The following is a 20416-nucleotide window of genomic DNA, read 5'->3' as shown; positions in this document are numbered from 1 at the left end:
CTCACAGTGGGAGAGGACCCGAAGGGGTTGCCCCTATTTTTAATTTTCAACTTTTTGAAAGTATTTTTTTTTTTGAGTTGTAGTCTTACTCAGTCATCCAGGCTAGAGTGTAGTGGCACAATAACAGTCACTGTAGTCGCTTTAGCCTTCTAAGTAGCAAGGGCAACAGGCACATGCCACCAGGCCTGGATAATTTTTTGATTTACTGTAGAGACAAGATCTCACTATGTTGTCCAGGCTGGGCTCAGGCAATCCTCTTAACTCCCAAAGTGCTAGGATTACAGGTGTGAGCCACCACACCTGGCTAGCATTTTGTTAGTTTTAAGTTATCTCCAAGTAAGAAGTTAATTAGAAAATAAGAAGTAGTAGAAGTCTTTGTTACAATAGCAAGCTATGAATTGACTAGTGTTTTCCCATCACTGGATCTGAATTCTTGTAGGGAGCATGAATCCATAAGCATACTAAGAATTGTTCTATAATCTTTCATATGCATGTGTAAATTATTGTGAATGACCAAAAAAAGCATTTAAAAATATAATTAAATTGATAGCTTCTTTTGTATATTACATACTTTGTCAAATAATTGAGAATTCAAGTAGAATTATTTTGTGTTAAGAAAACCTGACTTTGTATATTCTTTCTTTCTTTTTTTTTTGAGTTGGAGTCTCACTTCTTCGCCCAGGCTGGAGTGCAGTGGCATGCTCACGGTCACCCTGGTGTTGACCTGCTGGGCTCTGGTGATTCTTCACCCCGGCCTTCCGAGTAGTCGGAATTACAGGCGCGCGCTACCATGCCCAGCTAATTTTTTATTTATTTATTGTAGAGACGAGGTCTCACCATTTGTCCAGGCTGGTCTCGAACCTGCAGGCTCAGGCAATCCTCTTGCCTCAGCCTCCCAAAGTGCTGGGATTACAGGCTTGAGCCACCATGCCCAGCTGACTTTGTATTGAAGAAGTAGGGAACTTTTTACTCCTTCTGTCAGAAAGAGTAGGGGTGACACTCTCCACTATCATTACAAAATGGCAACAAAACAAACCATAAAATCTTCAAATAATATAAATATGAAAGGAAGTGAATGGAAAATGAAATCAAGCTTTAAAAGATTCAAGAGGATTCAATGGTAGAAAAACCAGACCTAAATTAAATAAGGATAAATCAAAGTACTGTGCTCAGCTTTAAAAACAAGGAAATACTGCATTACTACTAGACAAGGGAGATGTGGTTTAATAGAAGGCAATTCAAACGGGGGGAGGGAGATTTTGGATGACCCCAAGTGCAGTTCTTGCCAACAGTGGGATGTGGCTGCCAAAAACCTAATGCAATATTAAGTAGCATTAATTAAGATATTATTTAGGGAGATAATGATCCAACTCTGCACTAGTCAGAGCACATGTGAAGTAATGCATTCAATTCTGGGCCTCAGGACTCCTGCCCATGGCCCTGAGGGAATAGCTTGTATCAGACTAATCCCCCTGCCGAGAACAACTATAAACCATGGTTAAAATACAGATAGCAACTGTTTAAGTACACTGGAGATCAACCCAGAAAAGGCAGCATTTGAGGAGCCAGAATTCTCTCGGGTAGGGAGGCGCACTGAGATGACTCCAGCATACACCTCCACTTTTCCCCTTGGGGCAATAGCAAATTTTTCACTGGGATAAAAGACAATCCAAAAGCAGGCACTTTGGGTAGAAACCTGCAGTCCTACTGGTTTGAAGAGAAACACAAAAGGCAGTATTTGTGGTTGCCACTCTAGCTGGAAAGTAAGGAAAAAATTCCAAAGGAGGGAATCACAGTGAGGGAACCACAAATTTCACTCAAAATTCTGGTTGACCTCTGCATGAGGCACGTATGAGGTAGACTCTAAGCTGCCTGGCTAACACTAGCTGAACAGAGGAGACAGAGTTTGAATTCAGCCAGGTTACCTGCGTGCTACAACAAAAAGTTACACAGGGCATGGTGGTACACGCCTGTAATCCCAGCACTTTGGGAGGCAAAAGCGAGAGGACTGCCTGAGCCCAGGAGTTCAAGACCAACCTGGACAACTTAGCAAGACCTCACCTCTACAATAAAAAAAGAAAAAAAATTACCCAGGCATCGTAGTTTGCACCTGTGGTCCCAGCTACTTGGAAGGCAGAGATGGAAGGATCACCTGAGCCCAGCAAGTCAAGGTTGCAGTAGCCATAACTGTGCCACTGCACTCCAGCCTGGGTGACAGAGTGAGACTTAGATTTAAAAAAAAAAAGTTGACAGGCTCCATAATCTCTACAACATATTATTTAATGTCTCTATAATACATACCAAGAAGATTTAATGATCAGTGATTCTCAAAATACTGTCTGTGTAAATCCTGAGAGCCCCAAAACCCTTTCAGGGGTTCTGCAATGCCAAAGCTATTTTCATGGTAACACTACGACGCTATGCCCTTTTTTCTCTCATTCTCTATGTACAGTGGAGTCTTCCAGAGGCTACATGACTTTTGAGGAAACCATCACTCTGATGGCTAAGAGAATGTAATGCATCTGTATTTTAATGTTTCCTAAGCAATTTTAAGGTAGCAGGTTTTAGGTACAAATATGCGTGTACACAGAGATTAACTTAATTTTCAGTACAGCAGTTTGTGCTCTTACAGTGATAAGTGCTATAATTTCTATAACCTCATTATTGTTCAATAAATCGGTATGTGAAACCCCACAGATTTCCTTATGCCTGCAAAGAAACACAAGACATACACTTGGTTGTCTTATATGGCAATAACATTTAAATTTTAGAAAAACTTTTATATACTTTTAAATTTCTCTAAAATTATTATATTAGATTTTGAGACTATTTATACTAAAATAGAGAAGACTTACTTTCTCAACCCATAGCTACAACATGTATATTTACAAATGCTAAACAAGACTGATACAATAAATGGAAAAAATAAATATACTCTAAAAAGTACTATGTAAAAGTACAAATAAGAAATGAAAATGATTAAAATCATCTTTCTCTTAGCTTTACGGATGTTAATAATTTATCTTACTGTATTTTATGCAGGGGATGGAATGGCCATTTTGATAACATTCAGAGTTCAGAGAAAAGTAAATTGTATGTCTATTTTAACGGAAATATAATGAGTTTAAAAGCCAGAAGCTGATTATCTTAGCTTTTCAAATTAGAAAAGAAAAAGTCACTAAAGCATCTTAAGTTATTGTATTTCAATGACTAGAGAAGCTTAGTTGCTGAGAGACTACTAAAGGTACACTGCTGAATGCCTGCCGGATGAAAAATCAGGAAAAGGAACTATGACACTGCCGCATTTCAATGGCACAGTAAATTACTGAGTAAAAGAATTAGTTGTAAACACGAATACTAAGATAACATATCATCTACAAAACCGTACTTCTGCCTAACAGATGAATCTACAGACATGGTTGGGTTTGCTGCTTTACTTCTATTGTCCAGTATCAACATCAGCTCGCCATTGGAGAATTATTTTATATGAATGCTCAGCAACAAACACAAGTGGTACTGAAATACTCAACTTAAGTAACTTTTAAAAATCTCATGGTTTATTCTGGAAAAACCAAATGGACATTTGCACTGATGATGTGAAATAATGATGGGTTAAACTGCTATTTCCTTAGTGCAAATAAGTGTGGTGGCACCAGACAGTACTGGTTGTCACTGCATTCTTCAGGGCCACCTACAGTTAAAAAAAGGAGCCAGTTTCACTTAAGAATGTCCTTGATGAAGCAGTAAGAAATATTAATTTTATTAAATCCTGACCTTTGAGTACACATATCTTTAATATTCCAAGTGACAAATTGTGAATTATGCAGCAAGCACCTCTACTGCATACCAAACCACAACTGGTTGTCTTGAGGAAAAGCGCTTGTGTGACAGTCTGAGCTACAAGCTGAACCAGCTCCTTTTTTTCATGAAGCACCATTTTTACTTAAAAAAAATAACAGACATTTGCATTTTTGGCAGATATTTTATTGACCATAAAGTGACCTTGTCAATTCTGAGAAAACAACTGAAAATATTTGTTGTGACGGACAAAATTTAAGCTTTTAAGTGAAAAAATCAGAATTCTAAAATACTGGAATTCATGACTATAAAATTTGGACTCTTCTAATGAGATGATTAATGACAAAGTCACGAGCAGCAAAATGATGTTTCAGTCAACAACAGACCACATATATAAGGACGGTTTAAGATATTAATGGAGCTGAAAAATTCCTATCACTTAGTGATGTCATAGCTATTATAAATCGTAGTTCAAGGTATTACCTTTTCTATGTTTCGTTATGTCCAGATACACAAAGAGCTACTATTTCATAACATTCTGTACAGTATTCACAGCATTCAGCACAGTAACATGCTGTACAGTTTTGTGCAATAGGAGCAATAGGCTACACCAAACAGCCTAGGTGTGTAGTAGGATATTTAGGTTTGTATAAGTACACTCTATGATGTTCATACAACGACGGAATTGCCTAATGACACATTTCTCAGGATACAGTCCTGTTGTTAAGCAATGCATAACCGTATTAACGCGGGTGATTTTATGATACTCATAAATGTGTCAACATTTTGAAGATCTGTATAACTCAGTAAAACATTTTCTAAATAAACAATGAATTATTTTTTAAAAATAAAATGGTAAAAGATTCAAAGTGGAATATAGACTAATGGACCATAATATAAGAGTATGAAAAGTTAATTGATATGGTTTCAGATTCCACACTGCAAATAACCTTTAAGAAAATACTATCTATCAAGTTTTGGTGTAGTGCAAGAGAAGAATAGTCACCATTATCTTAAAAGGCTACCAAAATATTCCCTTCTTTTCCAACTATCTACCTGTATGATACTGGATTTTCTTCATATTCTTTAATCATACCAACATAAAACAACACACTTGGATCAGAAAAGAGAATCTAGATGTCTTCTATTAAGCCAGATATCAAACCAAAAATATAAAACAATACTACCATTCTCATTTTTTTGGAAGACATTATCATTCTCATAAAAAAGTTATTTATATAACAAATGGTCTTATTGTTATTTTCAAATGAATTAGCAAATGTTTAAAATTTTGTCAATTTTAATTTCTAATACAATAAATATCAATATAATATCATCCACCCATAAACAAAAGCTCTTGGGAGGCCCCAATAGTTTTTAAAAGTGAGGAGTCCTAAGACAAAAAATTTTAAAAATTCATAGTACATATGATAATGTGAAAATACAATCAAAGGAGACCAGTCCTATAATGACTCAGGTTTTGGAATTAGTATACAAAGATTTTAAAGTAGCTACTATACTTATGGTCTAAGATATAAAGGAAAACATAACTATGGGTCAAACAGATAAGAAATTTCAATAGAAAAGCTAAAAAATTTAAAAACAACCAAATGCAAATCTAGAACTGAAAAATACAAAGCCTGGAATAATAAAGTCCCTAGATGGGCTTAGTAGCATATTAGACATAATAGAAGAGTTAGTGACTTTGAAAATAAACCAAAATAAGTCATCCAATCTGAAGAACAGAAAGAAAGATGATGAAAAAGAGTGAGCAGAACTTCAGTAACCTGTGGGAGAAAATAAAAATATCTAAAATATGTGTAACTGGAGTCCCAGAATGAAAGTGGAGAAAAAAATGAGGGAGAAAAAATAGTAACATACAGCTGGGTGCAGTGGCTCATGCCTGTAATCTCAGAATTTTGGGAGGGCAAGGGGGGAGAATTGCTTAAGTCTAGGAGTTCAAGACCAGTGTAGACAACATAGTAAGACCTCATCTCTACAAAAAATAAAAAAATTAGGTGGGTGTGTTGGTACACATCTGTAGTCTCAGCTACCTGGGAGGCAGAGGTGGAAGTGTCACTTGAGCCCAGGACTTTGAGACTGTGGTGAGCTATGATTGTGCCACTGTACTGCAGTCTGGATGATCCTAACTCATTCATTCATTCATTCATTCATTCATTTATTTTTGAGTTGGAGTCTCACTCAGTTGCCCAGACTGGAGTGCAGTGGCCACTCCCGGCCACCGCAGCCTCGACCTGCTGGGCTCCGGCGATCCTTCCGCCTCAGCCTTCCAAGTAGCCGGAATTACAGGCATGTGCTACCACACCCGGCTGATTTTTTGATTTATTGTAGAGATGAGGTCTTGCTGCCCAGGCAGGTCTCGAACCCACGGGCTCAGGCGATCCACTCACCTCAGCCTCCCAAAGGCGCGGGATTACAGGCTGAGCCACCAAGCCCGGCTGATCCTAACTCATTTAAAAGAGTGGTGGTAGTAGCGGAGGGGGAGCAGCAGCAGCAGCAGGAGGAGGAGGAGGAGGAAGAGGATGATGACGATGAAGACAATTGATGCACTGGATTTTATCAAACTTTAAAGTTTCTGCTCACCAAAAGAAAATTAATTGGAAGCTCTAGCATGGAAAAAAATATTTACGGTACACATCTGACAAAGAATTTGTATGTAGGTTACATAAAGAACACCTACAAAGAGAGAATAAAAAGGTAAGGAACCTCAGTTTTAAATGGGAAATGATTTGAACAGATACTTAAAAAAAAACTTTAAAGACAAGTCTTAAAATTTTTGACTACAGTATTCTGAAATTTTGAGTGAACATTTTATAAAATAGAGTACTGAGAGGTGTGTGTGTGTGTGTGTGTGTGTGTGTGTTTTCTTGAGCTGGAGTCTCACTGAGTTGCCCAGACTGGAGTGCAGTGGCATGCTCCTGGCCACTGCAGCCTCAACCTGCTGGGCTCCGGCGATCCTTCCACCTCAGCCTTCCAAGTCACTACAGGCGCACACTACCACACCTGGCTAATTTTTAAAAAATTTGTATTGTAGAGACGAGGTCTTGCCAAGTTGCCTGGGTGGGTCTCAAACTGCGGGCTCAGGCAATCTACTCACCTCGGCCTCCCAAAGTGCTAGGATTACAGGCTGAGCCACCAAGCCTGGCTGAGAAATATTGTTTAATGGGCATAACTTCATACTGTTTTGAAATACATTAAAAAACATATTTCCTCTATACTTTACATACTTAAATTTTCTATTTACTGAAAACTTATATCACCTAAGAAAAGTGAACAGTCTTTATAAATTGTTCGTGACTTAATTTTGAATCCTAAATTTCCTGCTCTTTCAAGTTCTGGATAGGTTTAACTGAAGAATATTCTAGTATCAATTATCTACATGGATCAGGATTTTCTGAAATCCATGTTACTAGTCAAAATGCAGAAATAAACTAGGTTTTCAGGAAGATACAAGATTAAAACTGTCATTCACAGCTCCCAATTTCAAAATTCTGTGTTCATTAAAATAGGTTCATTATTCTTACACACTAAAGACCTTATGGCAAATAAATGCTATCGATGCAAACTTATAATATCAACTTAGCAATACAATGCTGCTTTTACAAGTTTTATATTTGATATTGTGATACAATTTAATTTGAAAAAGTATTCCACTGCTTTAAAACACTTTAAAAATAAGCTGGATTTAAGAGCTGTGAAGCATTTTACTGAGACCAAGAACTTCACAGACATTGTGAGAAGGACATATTTCACTGATAAATCACTGAGATTACTCTTTCACAGTTACATACAGTACTTATCCCCATATAATTTTGCATGGTATATTTTTTTGCAATACTTACTGGTGCTACTATTTTTCCTGTTTGTCCAACTTGCATGTCATTAGGAACAAAGCCAGCATCAACAGCAGCACGGGAAGCACCAACTAAAATAAAAAAATACTTGTCATTTTTTTTCTAGTTGTATTATTGGCTAGCTGAGATATTCACTGACAACTATAAACAAAGACACTGATAGAGTACAATTAGAAATTTATTTTATGAGGAACTTACTCTTAAAAAAATCCCTATCAGTGATTGTGAATTCTAAATACTAAGTACTGGTGCATTTTATACACAAAGCTTCACGAAATACCTCTATTTATACCCAAGTATTTCAGATTTTATATTAGGCTGAGCTTTTCTGAATGTCAAAAGGACATTCATAAAACCTACACTATAATCTGTATAAGATGTGATTATATAACGCCCCTTTATGTAATAACTTCACAACTCTAAAGAAAGATACTATATACTATTACTGCTTGTGACCAGATAAGGAGTTACATGTAGCAAGATAAAGGTTTAACTAACACTTGCCATCTAATTAACAAATAAATTTAACTTGCTTTCCATCCTTATTCAACAGATGTCAACAAAGAGCCCTGTACTTGGAATAAAACCACTGTTCCCCAGCACAAGTCAAGAATGAGCCTTAGGCCTCTTCATCTCCAGATGGAGAGGACAAGAGGGAGCCATATATAATTTGCTACCTCTGAACACTCCCAGCCTCACCACCACTATGTCTTCAGTTGGCCAGAACTAATCACATCCTGTCCTTCACTTATGTCAGCTACTACAAGAAGCTCCAGACTCAAAGGTTATCCTTCACAATCCATACACTGATCCCCATAATGCTCTGCTTGTTCCCTAATCTGCACCCATCTCCCATGTCTCCTTAATGCCCAAACTCTTACACTGTGATTTCTGAATCATAGAGCCTGATATCAGAAAAAATAATTATAACCTCTCTATATATTTATCTTGTTCTAACGAAAATACACCTAGTTGCTCCCTGAAGACACTGACTCCCCACGGCCCTTCCCCTGGCAGGTGCTATGTTTACTATTATCCTCATATCACTGGGCCTGGAGGGAGGACTTCTCCTAGTCACTCCAGAGTTCTTCCTCTTTCCACCCTGAAAGTCTTCAGCTTTGAGTCTTATGTCATCAGACTATGTCACCCATTTATTGCTGTGTCATTGACTAGACCCTAGATCAATCACCTTCATTTCTCAATGATTTTTAGCTCCTGGGTCATTATTACTCTCTCTACCTAGTCTCGTCTTGATTTTGATTTTCTCTACTCTCCAATTCCAATGATTTATGCCCTAAATTTTACTATCTCTTTTCTTCTTCTTACTTTAATTTACTCTACTTTTTCTTGTTTCTAAAGGTAGAAGCTTAGATGATTGATTTTAGATCTTTCTTCTTTTCTAATATATGTATTCAGTGCTTTAAATTTCCCTCTAAGCTCTTATTTCACTGCATCACACAAATTTTGATGTTTCCAATTTCATTTAGTTCCAAATATTTTTAACTTTCTCTTGACATTTCTTTGTGGCCCATATGTTACTCAGAAGTGTGTTGGTTAATCTCCAAGTATTTTGGCATTTTCTAGCTATCTTTCAATTACTAATTTCTAGTTTACTTCCATTGTGGTCTGACAGCAGACACTGTATACTTTCTATTCTTTTAAAATTTAAGGTGTGCTTTATGGCCCAGAACTGGTGTATCTTGGAGAATGATCTCTAGGAGCTTGAGAAGAATGTGTACTCCACTTCTGTTCAAAGAGTAGTCTATAGACTAATGGTCCTGTTGAGGTCAACTATGTCATTACTGATTTTTCTGCCTGCTGGTTCTGTCCATTTTTGATAGAGGTGTTGAAGTTTCCAGCTATAACAGTGGATTCATCTATTTCTCCCTGCAATTCTATCAGTTTTTGCCTCATCTATTTAGACACACTGTTGTTAGAATACACATTAAGGATTGTTGTGTTTTCTTAGAGAATTGACCCCTTTATCATTAAATCATGCTCCTCGTTATCCTTTATAACTTTTCTGCCCTTTACTTATGTCAGTCACTATAAGAAGCCCCAGGTTCAAAGGTTATCTTTCATAACCCATACATCAATCCCCATAATGCTCTGCATGTTCCCTAATCTGTACCTATCTCCACTTCCTCCTCAATTCCTGAACACTTACACTGTGATTTCTATAAAGTCCAATACTAGCAAAACTTAAATTATACTAAGTTTTTTTCTCTTGGCAAACTACTCCAATTAGGACTTCTAGTATTATGTTATACTAAGTTTTATTATAACATAAGGTTTAGAACTTTAAGCTTATTAAAACTTAAGTTTTATTAATTTAATAACATTTAACTTTAAATTGACTCTGTCTGAAATTAATATAGCTACTCCTGCTTTCTTTTGATTAGTGTTAGCATGGTATCTCTTTCCACCATGTACTCTCTTTCTACCTATATACTTTTAATCCGTATGTGTTTTTAGATTTAAAGTGGGTTTCTTGTAGACAATATATAGTTGGGTCATGTTTTATCACCCATTCTGACAATCTTATCTTTTAACTGGTGCATTTAGAATACCAGCGTTCAAAGTCATGACTGACACAGTTGGATTAATACCTATCATATTTGTTAGTTTTCTATTTGTCGCCCTTGTTCTTCGTCCTATTTTTGTCTTCTGCCAACTAAGCACTTTATATAATTTCCTTTCCTCTCTTTTCTTAGCTATCAGTTATCCTTTGTTTTTTACTTTTTTAAGTGATTGTCCTAGAGTTTGCAATATATATTTACAAATAATACAAGTCTGCTTTCAAATAACACACACCACTTCACAGGAGATGTGAGTACCATTTAACAAGATAATAATAATTCCTACCTCCTGTTCCTTATATTATTACTGTCATTCATTTCACTTATATGTAAGTATATGTGAGCACAAATATACACGCATAAGCATATGTAATTGAATAGTGTTGTTATTACTTTGAACAAACTGTTACTTGCTAGATCCACCAACACGACAAAATAAAGCTTTTTATTTTACCTTCACTCATTCCTTCCTCAATGCTATTCCTTGCTTTACGTACATCAGAGTTTTTGACCTATGTCATTTCCCTCTCTTAAGAACTTCCTTTAACATTTCTTTCAAGAAAGTTCAACAAAAAATTCCCTGAATACTTGTTTGTCTGAGAAAATTCTTATTTCTCCTTCACTTTTTTATTTTTTGAGTTATAGTCTCACTCTGTCACCCAGGCTGGAATGCCACGGCACGCTCACAGCCACCCCAGTGTTGACCTTCTGGGCTCAGTCCTTCCCCCTTAGCCTTCCAAGTAGCCGGAATTACAGGTGTGTGCTACCATGCCCGGCTAATTTTTTTTTTTAATTGTAGAGATGAGGTCTCACCAAGTTGCCAGGGTTGGTCTCAGGGCTCAGGCAATCCACTTGCCTCAGCCTCCCAAAATGCTGCGATTACAGGCTAAGCCATTGAGCCCAGCCTCCCCTTCACTTTTTAAAAAGATAATTTCATAGGGTACAAAATTCTAGGATAGTGGGCGTACTCTCAGCACTTCAAACATGTTACTGTATTCTCTTGCTGCTTGTATGGTTTCTGAAAAGAGGTCACACATAATTCTTATCTTTGCTCTTCTACAGGCCAGTGTTTTTTCAACTCTGGCTTCTTTCAGTATTTTTAATCTAAGATTTTTCTGTAGTTTGAAAATTATATGACTAAGTGTAGTTTTTCTAGTATTTATCATATTTAATGTTCTCTGAGCTTTCTGGGTCTGTGATTTGGTATCTGACATTTGGGGAAATTCTCAGTCATTGTTTCAAATATTGCTTCTGTTCCTTTCTCTCTTCTTCTGGTATTCCCATTACATGTATGTTATACTTTTTAGTAGTTGTTACGTAGTTCTTGGCTATTCTGTTATGGGTTTTTTTTCTTTTTCCAATCTTTTTTCTCTTTGTTTTCAGTTTTGGAGGTTTCTAATGAGATGTCCTGGAGCTCAGAGATTCTTTCCCCAGCCATGTCTAGTTTCATAGAAAGTCCTTGATAGGCATTCTTCATTTCTGTTATTGAAAGGAAGGACCTTGAGAAACTTAAACTTAGTTCATATTTTGCCTCAGCATAGCCATTTTTGCTTAGACTGACGTGTTCTGAATCTAGCACAGGTTAGAAAGAAATAGATATATTTCCAACAGGCGGGTTTTAGGAAGCATTCAGACAGCAGCGTATTCCACTCCCTTGGCAAGTCTCCATCAGATGCAAGTCAAGGACAGCCCAATTTTTCAATTCATGATTTAGCTTAATAATCTCTAAGAAACTTTCAGGTTCCTTGTCGAAGGCAGAAGGCCAAAGATCACTCCTTAGCTGGCTGAAGCCATAGAAATAAGACCACCTTTTTGGTTAAGGAGTTTGTGGACTGGAAATATCTCACAGGTCTCTTGCAGGAAAAACCCCTCCCCTTGTCTCCTTCCATCTAGCCCACCACCATGGCAACAATCATGTGACTAACCCATCCATCTGCCTGTTGTCCATTACCTGACATCAGTACCTGCGCTTACCTGCCCCTTCATGATGACATGGAGCAGACCACCATCCAATCACCTTAATGACCTTCCCCCATCAAAGAGAAGTGTTAAAAGAACTCAACCACGAGCAGCCATGGCCACTGTCTTTTGAAGCTATGGTGTGGCCATGCACTCTTTGAGCTATGGCTAGGCCATGTTTCCTGGCTTTGGCCCCCTCCCCTACCTTGAGGAGGTGAATCTCCTCTTTCTCCCTCTCTCTAATTTAGTAAATATATTTTCTAATCTAACTTCTGTGCAATTCTTAGAATCTTTCATGCAGCACTGGATTGCGTAACAGACACCCACAACCCCGGCAGGCCTGACCTAACATTCTGGAAGCTCCACTGGGATCCTGATGTAACAGTCATGTTTTTTATTTCTAGCATTTCTTTTTGGTTCTTTCTTAGAATTTCCATCTTTCTGCTTACATTGCCCATCTTGCATACTTTTTATTTTATCCATTGGAGCCCTTAGCATATTAGTCACAGTTGTTTTAAATTTCCAGTCTGATCATTCCAGCTGAATCTGGCTCTGATGCTTGCTCTGTTGCCTCAGACTGTCTTTTGCCTTTTAGAATCTCTTGCAATTTTTTGATAGCCAGAGGTGATGTACTGGGTCAAGGTAAGTGCTGTAAATAAGCTTTTAGTAACATGGTGGTAAGGTTTAGGGGGAGGGGAAGTATACTACAGTCCTATGATTAGGTCTTTGTCTTTTATTGAGATGGTACCTCAATACCTTCTAGACTGAGAATTTTACATGTGCTTCTCAATTCCTCTCTCCCTCTTAGCCTCTACGATGGCTAGAGTGGACTTAAGTTGGGTATTTCCCTTCCCTCAGGTCAGTTAGGCTCTGATAAAACGCCAGCAAGTTAGGCTCTGGTTAAATAGTTCCTCCTGAGAGAGGGCAGACCTTGTTATGAAGAACAGAATGCTCTGGCATATTTCAAAACGGTTCCTTTTCCCCTCTCCTTACTGGAAGCACGAAGTGATTTTTCTCCAGTTTTCACTGTAAGAACTTGGTTGAGCTCTTGAAGGTAAAACTCACAAAAGTGTGGAGGGATCTATATCAGTGGGTCACCCTGGAATTTGTCAATTACAGTTCTGGTTCCTCTACTCCAACAGTGGTTCCCTCCTACAGAGGTTCCTACTTTTGGGTTTCTGCTCTAGCAAGTTGTGATTCTCTGTATTTGCCTGTTATTCTCTTCAGTGTTAGGGGACAGTGGTTTGTCATGTGACCTCGCTTCTCTTACAGATCTAAAAGTTGTTGATTCTTCAGTTTATTCAGCTTTCTACTTGTTGTTAGGACAGAATGGCAACTTTGAAGCCCCTTATATGCCAGACCAGAAACCAAAAGTCCTACATCCTTATCTTGTCTTAATTTTTGGAGATTTCAACACCCTCGTTTCTCAGTTCCTTTAACAACTCTCCTCCAGTGAGCTTGCCTTTCACCCTGTCTCAGTCACACCCATGGCCATATCCAGACCCTTTCCTTACCAATATCTCTCAATAACCTCAATTTCCAATATCTCTCTCTGAACTCCTTTTTCCACTCGACTCCAACAATCTTCTGACCACTGTGACCTAAATTCTATTCACTGTCCCTTTCTCCCTCATGACCTCTCATCATTACCTACCTTAAATTCTATGACCAATAATTCTAATCTTTCCTTTGCATATGCCTTAACTTTGTATATACCCTCCTGCTATATCATTACACTCAGGAAAACCTTCATCTCTGCCTAACTGACTAAGCAATCTTTCCAATTTTTCCTTCTCCCTAATCCTGCAGTTCAGCATGACTGGAGAAAAACACTCAAACACGCAGCCATGTTAACTGTGTTTTACTTTAAATAAACAGGCCTGAATACTTTCTGGCAATCATGCCAAATTCCCCCAGTCCGTTCATTATCTCACTCTTTTCTAAACAATAATTTCTTATCATTTCTCTACTCTTCAAACTTCCCATTCCCGACCTCGCTTCTTATTCACTGAAAAAAATGGAAAGGATCAAAAGAGAACTTCCACATGCTTCAGCTACCCACTGCCTGCAGTTACGTCCACATGCTCCCTCATCTATTCAAGGATAATACACCGGTACTTCTCCTCACTCTCCTGTGGATTAATTTTCCCTCTCTACCGAAGCATTCCCATCAGCATACAAGCATGCTTTTCTGTCCCATCTTTAGAAAGTTCCTCTGTTGTTCCCATGCCTCTTTTAGCTAGTATCCATTTCTCTGCCCCCCTAGATAGTAAAACTCCTCTAAACAGTCATCTGTATTCACTGTCTTCAATTCCAGCCCCATCATTCTATTTCTAAAAACTTTTTAATTAAAATATCATACATACATAAAAGCACACAAATACATATAAATAGCTTATCATGCAGTCACCTCACCAGCCTAAGCAACACCTGGGAATATTCCTTAAAACTCACTCTAATCAGGCGTTTGCCTCCATTATACCACTGAAACTACTCAAAGTCACCAATAACCTCTAAGTGGTTAAAAAGAATAGTCACTTGTCAGTCCTCATTGTCCTTAACCATTAGCTAGCTACATGTGTCACAGGTGATCACTTTTTCCCTCAGTGGAACACTTCGCTTGGGTTCTAAAAACATAGTCTCTGTTCTAATTTTCCAACCCAACTTACCATTCTTTTTTGGTCTTCTTTCTTCTTTTCTCCCTCAGCTCTTAATCAAACAACGCTTACAGCTTAGTTCTGGGATTTTTTTCCTATGTTGCTATGCTGCCCAGTGCAACAGCTATTCACAGATGTGATCATAGCACACTACAGCCTCAAACTTTTGGGATCAAGCAATCCTCCTGCCTCAGCCTCCTGAGTAGCTGGGACTACAGGTGCACACCACTATGCTTGGCATGGGACCTCTTTTTTCTTTACACTCATACCCTTGGTGATTTTATCCATTTTCATGGCCTCAAATATCATCCAAATGCAACTGATTCCCTCAAAATTTATATCTACAGTCTGAACTTCTCCAATGGAATCCACATTTCTATAACAACTGCTTAACTAACATCTCTGCTTGAATGTTTGTTATCAGACATCTCAAAACATAATATATCCAAAACTGAACTCCTGATCCTTCCCTGGAAACTGCTCCGCTTGAGATATTCCCCACCTCAGCTAGTGGTAATTCCACCCTACCACTTGCCAAGACAAATCCTTTCTCTCACAATCAAAATCCAATCTGTCAGGAAGTCCTAATGACTCTACCTTCAAATATGGATCCCCAAACTGATCATTTCTCCCTGTATCTTCTGCTACTATCCTAGTCCAAACTACCTAATTGATTTCCCCATTACTGTACTTGTTCCCTTACAGCTTATTCTCAAAACTGTAGCCAAAATGATCCTTTAAAAATGTGCTAGATTGGCCAGGCACAGTAACTCAACCTGCAATCCCAGCACTTTGGAAGGCTGAGGCGAGAGGACTGCTTGAGCCCAGGGGTTCAAGACCAGTCTGGACAACTTGGTGAGACCTCGTCTCTACAATAAATCACAAAAAAACTAGCCAGGCATGGTGGCGTGCATCTGTATTTCCAGCTACTTGGAAGGTTGAGACAGAAAGATCACCTAAGTCCAGCAGGTTGAGGCTGCAGTGGCCACGAGCGTGACACTGCACTCCAGCCTGGGTGACAAGAGTGAGACTCCAATTCAAAAAAAAAAAAGTGCTAGATCATGTCATTCTTTTGCTTTAAACCTTTCAGTGGTTTCCCATTTAATTCAGAGACAGGCAATCTCTTCACAATGTCCTACAAGGCCCATGTAATCTGGTCCTCTATTATCTCCCAATTTTATATCTTACTGCTTTCTCTTTTGCACTTTACATTCCAACACTGGCCTCCTTGCTCATCATCAAACAGGCCAGACACGTTCCTGCCTCACGTCCTTTACACTTTACTGATTTCTCTCCCTGAAATACTCCCTCAGATCCTCTCAAGGCTCACTTCCTCACCCCCTTCAAACCTTTATTCAGATGTCTCCTCATTAAGGTCTAATTTGAATACCTTAAATTACAATCCTCTTCCTCTAATATTCCTCCTTCTCCTGTTCTATTAGTCTCCATAGCACTTACCGCTGTCTAAGATACTATATTATTTACTAATTTATTGTGTTTGGTGTCTGTGGTAGGTAGGAAAATGCCTCCTCCAAAGATATACTCACATCCTAATCCCTGGGACCTGTGAATGTTACCTATATGGCAGGAGACATGATGTAAAGTTAAAACCCTTAAGAAGGAGCTTATCCTAGATTTTCTAGATGGGCCCCAAATGCCATTACATGTATCCTTATGAGATGGACACAGAGGGAGATTTAATGCAGACACATGGAGAAGGTGATATGAAGACAGAGGCAGAACCTGGAGTGACACAGCCACAGGGCCTGGATTACTGGAAAGCCACTAGAAACCAGAAAAGGAAAAGGACAGATTATCTCCTAGAGTCCCTGGAGGGAATATGGACCTGCCAACATTCAACACACTTCTGGCCTCCAAAATTGTGAAAGAAAAATTTTCTATTGCTTTGAGCCTCCAAGTCTGTGGTAATTTATTATAAGTAGCCAAAGAAAACTAATGCAAGATTTATCTCATCCAAATAGAAATATAATTTCCGGGGCAACCTCTTCAGGTCCCCTCCCACTGTGGGAGCTTTTCTGTCCTCTCAATAAATCCTGCTTTCTCACTTAAAAATAAATAAATAAATAGAAATAGAATTTCCGTAAGGACAGAAAATTCTGCTTATTGTGTTCACTTCTATTTTCTTAGCATTTAAAATAGTGTCTACTGCTTTAGCACTTGATAAATATTTGTGTAAGGAATTAATGAATGAAATAAACATCCTCAAATACTACCATCAGATTATAGAATCAATATCATACCTTTATTCAGACAAAATTATTACTATTTCTAGAGGCACAAATATTTTATAATAGAAATATATAGGAAAACCCTAGAAAGTTAAACATAAAACTCTTTTTTTCTTTGAGTTGGAGTCTCACTCTGTCGCCCAGGCAGTGGCATACTCACAACCACCCCAACATCAACCTGCTGGGCTCCAGCGATCCTTCCACCTCAGCCTTCCAAGTAGCCAGAACTACAGGCACGCACTACCGTGTCTGGCTAATTTTTGATTTATTGTAGAAACGAGGTCTCACCAAGTTGTCCGGGCTGGTCTCGAACCCGCCGGCTCAGATAATTCACTAACCTCGGCCTCCCAAAGTGCTGGGATTACAGGCTGAGCCACTGAACCTGGCCTAAAACTCTTAAAATGAGGGAGAGATGATAGAACTGGAACGTTTTTTTGTAAAAAGAAGATACACTGCAGTCATGTAGTAGTTACTAATCAAATGTCTTAGGAAAAAAATTTTTTGTTGAGATAGGGTCTTGCTATGTTGCCCAGGTTGGTCTCAAACTCCTGGGATCATGCAATCCTTCTGCCTCAGTCTCTCAAGTAGCAGGGAATACAGGTGCATGTCACTGTGTCTGGTCTACATTTTTTTAAAGATATCATTCCATTCTCACCAATGTACTTTTAGTAAACAGTTCTACCTTTCCTATAAATGGCTAACTACAATTTTAAAATAATGTTAAATGCATTTCTATTTGTATAGGTTTATATTAGGAAAAAAGAGGAAAAAACAGGGTATTCCTGAATCAGAAGTAGACATGAAGCTGACATTTCATTATTAAAAAACAAAACAAAACAAAAATAACACTAATAAGATTTGGCAAATATAATAAATACTAAAAGCTACATAGGTACTAAGAAAAGTACTAGGACACCTTCTCCTCACTGAATGCTATATCATTTACTTGAAGGCCTGAAAAAAACTGTTTCAGAGAAAATAACTGAAAACTACAGATAGCAAAATAATCTGCAGCTCTGAGTGACTTATACATAAATGAAATAATGAAGAAAAAATATTCCAACAAAAAGGGAACATCTTTCTACTAAGGAAAATAACTTTACCTGCAGCATGTAGCTGATCTGCCAAGTCATATAGCAACTTAAAGTTCTCTCCACTCTTCAAACCCCGACCTCATTTTAAAAGACAAAACAAACACAAATTAAGCAAACATAAAATCTCTAAAAAGTCTGCTAGTTTTATATGAGAGTAAATTTTCATATTATATAACTTTCATATTAAGGATGATACCTCCTCTATAAAATCTTTTCTGACTTCTATGCTATTACTATATTGCCCCCTCATAGCATTCAACACTACTATAATTAATTAACTAGTTAAATAATGGTGTAATTAATCTTTAATATCAATTTTTCCTACTAAAATAAAGACTCTTTAATTGCAGGACCTAAATCTATTTGCTATATCTGTGGTATTTAGCAAAACTCTACACATAGTACATGCTCAATTAATAGTCTCTGAATGACTAAATGGAGTTATTATTTAGATGGAAGTTATTCCACGAGGATGACAACAGGCCTGTCATAGAACAGATAATCAACACACATTTCTTGAAGAAATGAATAAATAAGTCTGATGCCTCTTCTTAAAATATTATTTCTTCTCAATGCCATTTGCAATACAAAGCTATTTAGAAACTTAATAACTTTGTCTAATGTTCAACTTGAAAAGATTTTAAAATCATAGAAGTCTTTATTTTTTCAAAAAGTCAACAGGTCATTAAAAGTCTTTTTTTATTAATAAGGAGGATGCAACAAAAAGAAGCATGTCTTATGCAATATTAACTGTTTTAATATTAAATGTGAAGAGACTTTCAGAGTTATCCACAGAGACACAGATAACTCTAGAAATCTCTCAAAGTAGAATGAAGGGTAGAAATTATACACAAGACAGCAGCAAGAGTCTAATCAGTTCTTTCTGTAATTCAGAAGTCAATCACACTCAGCAGAATGACATGGAAGACCATCAATAAGACAATGCTACCAAGGGACAAAGCTTTATAGAGATGAGATTACACCATGCTCCCCCTGGTGCCAGTAACTAGATGTGCAACAGAAAGCCCAAATTGTGTATTATGCTAATAATTTCATTTCCCCAATTGGTAAAATGGGAATAATACCTGCAACTTCCAAATTTTTTATGTTTGAAAAATATCTGTGCTCCTCTAAAATAAATACTTTTAAAAAACCCAAAGTATTTTAATACACCATCTTTTAAAATGAATGTACCACTTACCACCAGATACTACCACTTTGGCACCTGTTAGCTCTGGTCGGTCACTTTTTGTTAATTTCTGGTCAAGCCACTCTGATATTCCCACTGGTGAAGTACTCGGGGCTACATATATTGATACACATAACAAAAAATAACTATGATTTCAAGTTCTATATTATTATTTTTAAGAGAAACACATAAATACATAATGCCATAAAATTTACGTTTGTTGATTACTGTGAATTTTCTGTTCTCCTAGCTTCATTCTCTTTGGTTGTGGAAAGACTTCCATTTCTCCTCATTAGTTGTATTACTTTTGAAGTCATTTAATTGTCTGAGTCTGTCTGTAATAACTGAATAGCCCTCTTTCTATGAGATTCAAATAAGAAACTATACACGTTAAAGTGAAATACCCTCTATGCACTTATTAGTATTACATTTTTCTATTATACTGAATCACCCAAAGAGTAAACAGTGACAAGAGTAAAAAACCTTAACATCAGTATAACAGATTAATCTTAATAGATCCTCTCTCTCCCACTCCCCTGATATACTAAAGCAACTATCCTAGTACCAAAGACGATATAAAAAAGATATGTTGGGGGCAACCCCTTCGGGTCCCCTCCCACCGTGGGAGCTTTACTGTCCTCTCAATAAATCCTGCTTTCTCAAAAAAGAAAAAAGATACGTTGGCTGGGCATGGTGACTCAAGCCTGTAATACCAGCATTTGGGGAGGCTAAGGCAACAGGACTGCCTGAGTCCAGGGGTTCAAGACCAACCTGGGCAACATGGTGAGATCTCGTCTCTACAATAAACCAAAAATTAGCCAGGCGTGGTAGCATGTGCCTGTAGTTCCAGCTAATTGGAAGGCTGAAGTAGAAGGATCGCCTGAGTTCAGCAAGTTGAGGCTGTGGTGGCTGTGAGCATGCCACTGTACTACAGCCTGGGCGATAGAGTGAGACACCAACTCAAAAAAAAAGAAAAAAAGCCGGGCTCGGTGGCTCAGCCTGTAATCCCGCGCCTT

General features: G+C 37.8%; 1 protein-coding gene across 5 annotated transcripts in view; it reads right to left on the bottom strand.

The window, feature by feature from the left end:
• The window catches only part of ETFA (electron transfer flavoprotein alpha subunit), a 74848-nt gene that overhangs the window by 31875 nt on the left and 22557 nt on the right, over positions 1-20416 (bottom strand). For 3 of the 5 annotated variants that reach the window (XM_008050946.1, XM_008050945.2, XM_021709044.1), the window contains 3 exons: positions 19413-19514; positions 18221-18289; positions 7662-7744 (listed from right to left, as the gene is read on the bottom strand). In XM_008050946.1, coding sequence (XP_008049137.1) covers positions 7662-7744; positions 18221-18289; positions 19413-19514 — 254 coding nt within the window. The remainder of the gene's footprint in view (positions 1-7661; positions 7745-18220; positions 18290-19412; positions 19515-20416) is intronic. The other 2 variants (XM_021709043.1, XM_008050947.1) reach the window with 2 other exon arrangements.

This window comes from Carlito syrichta, unplaced genomic scaffold (genome assembly GCF_000164805.1).
Source record: "Carlito syrichta isolate Samal-C Ts95f unplaced genomic scaffold, Tarsius_syrichta-2.0.1 Scaffold154498, whole genome shotgun sequence".
In the NCBI taxonomy this organism is placed as follows: Eukaryota; Metazoa; Chordata; class Mammalia; order Primates; family Tarsiidae; genus Carlito; species Carlito syrichta.
Note: the sequence above shows the minus strand (reverse complement) of the source record. Positions and strands in the feature narration are given on the sequence as shown.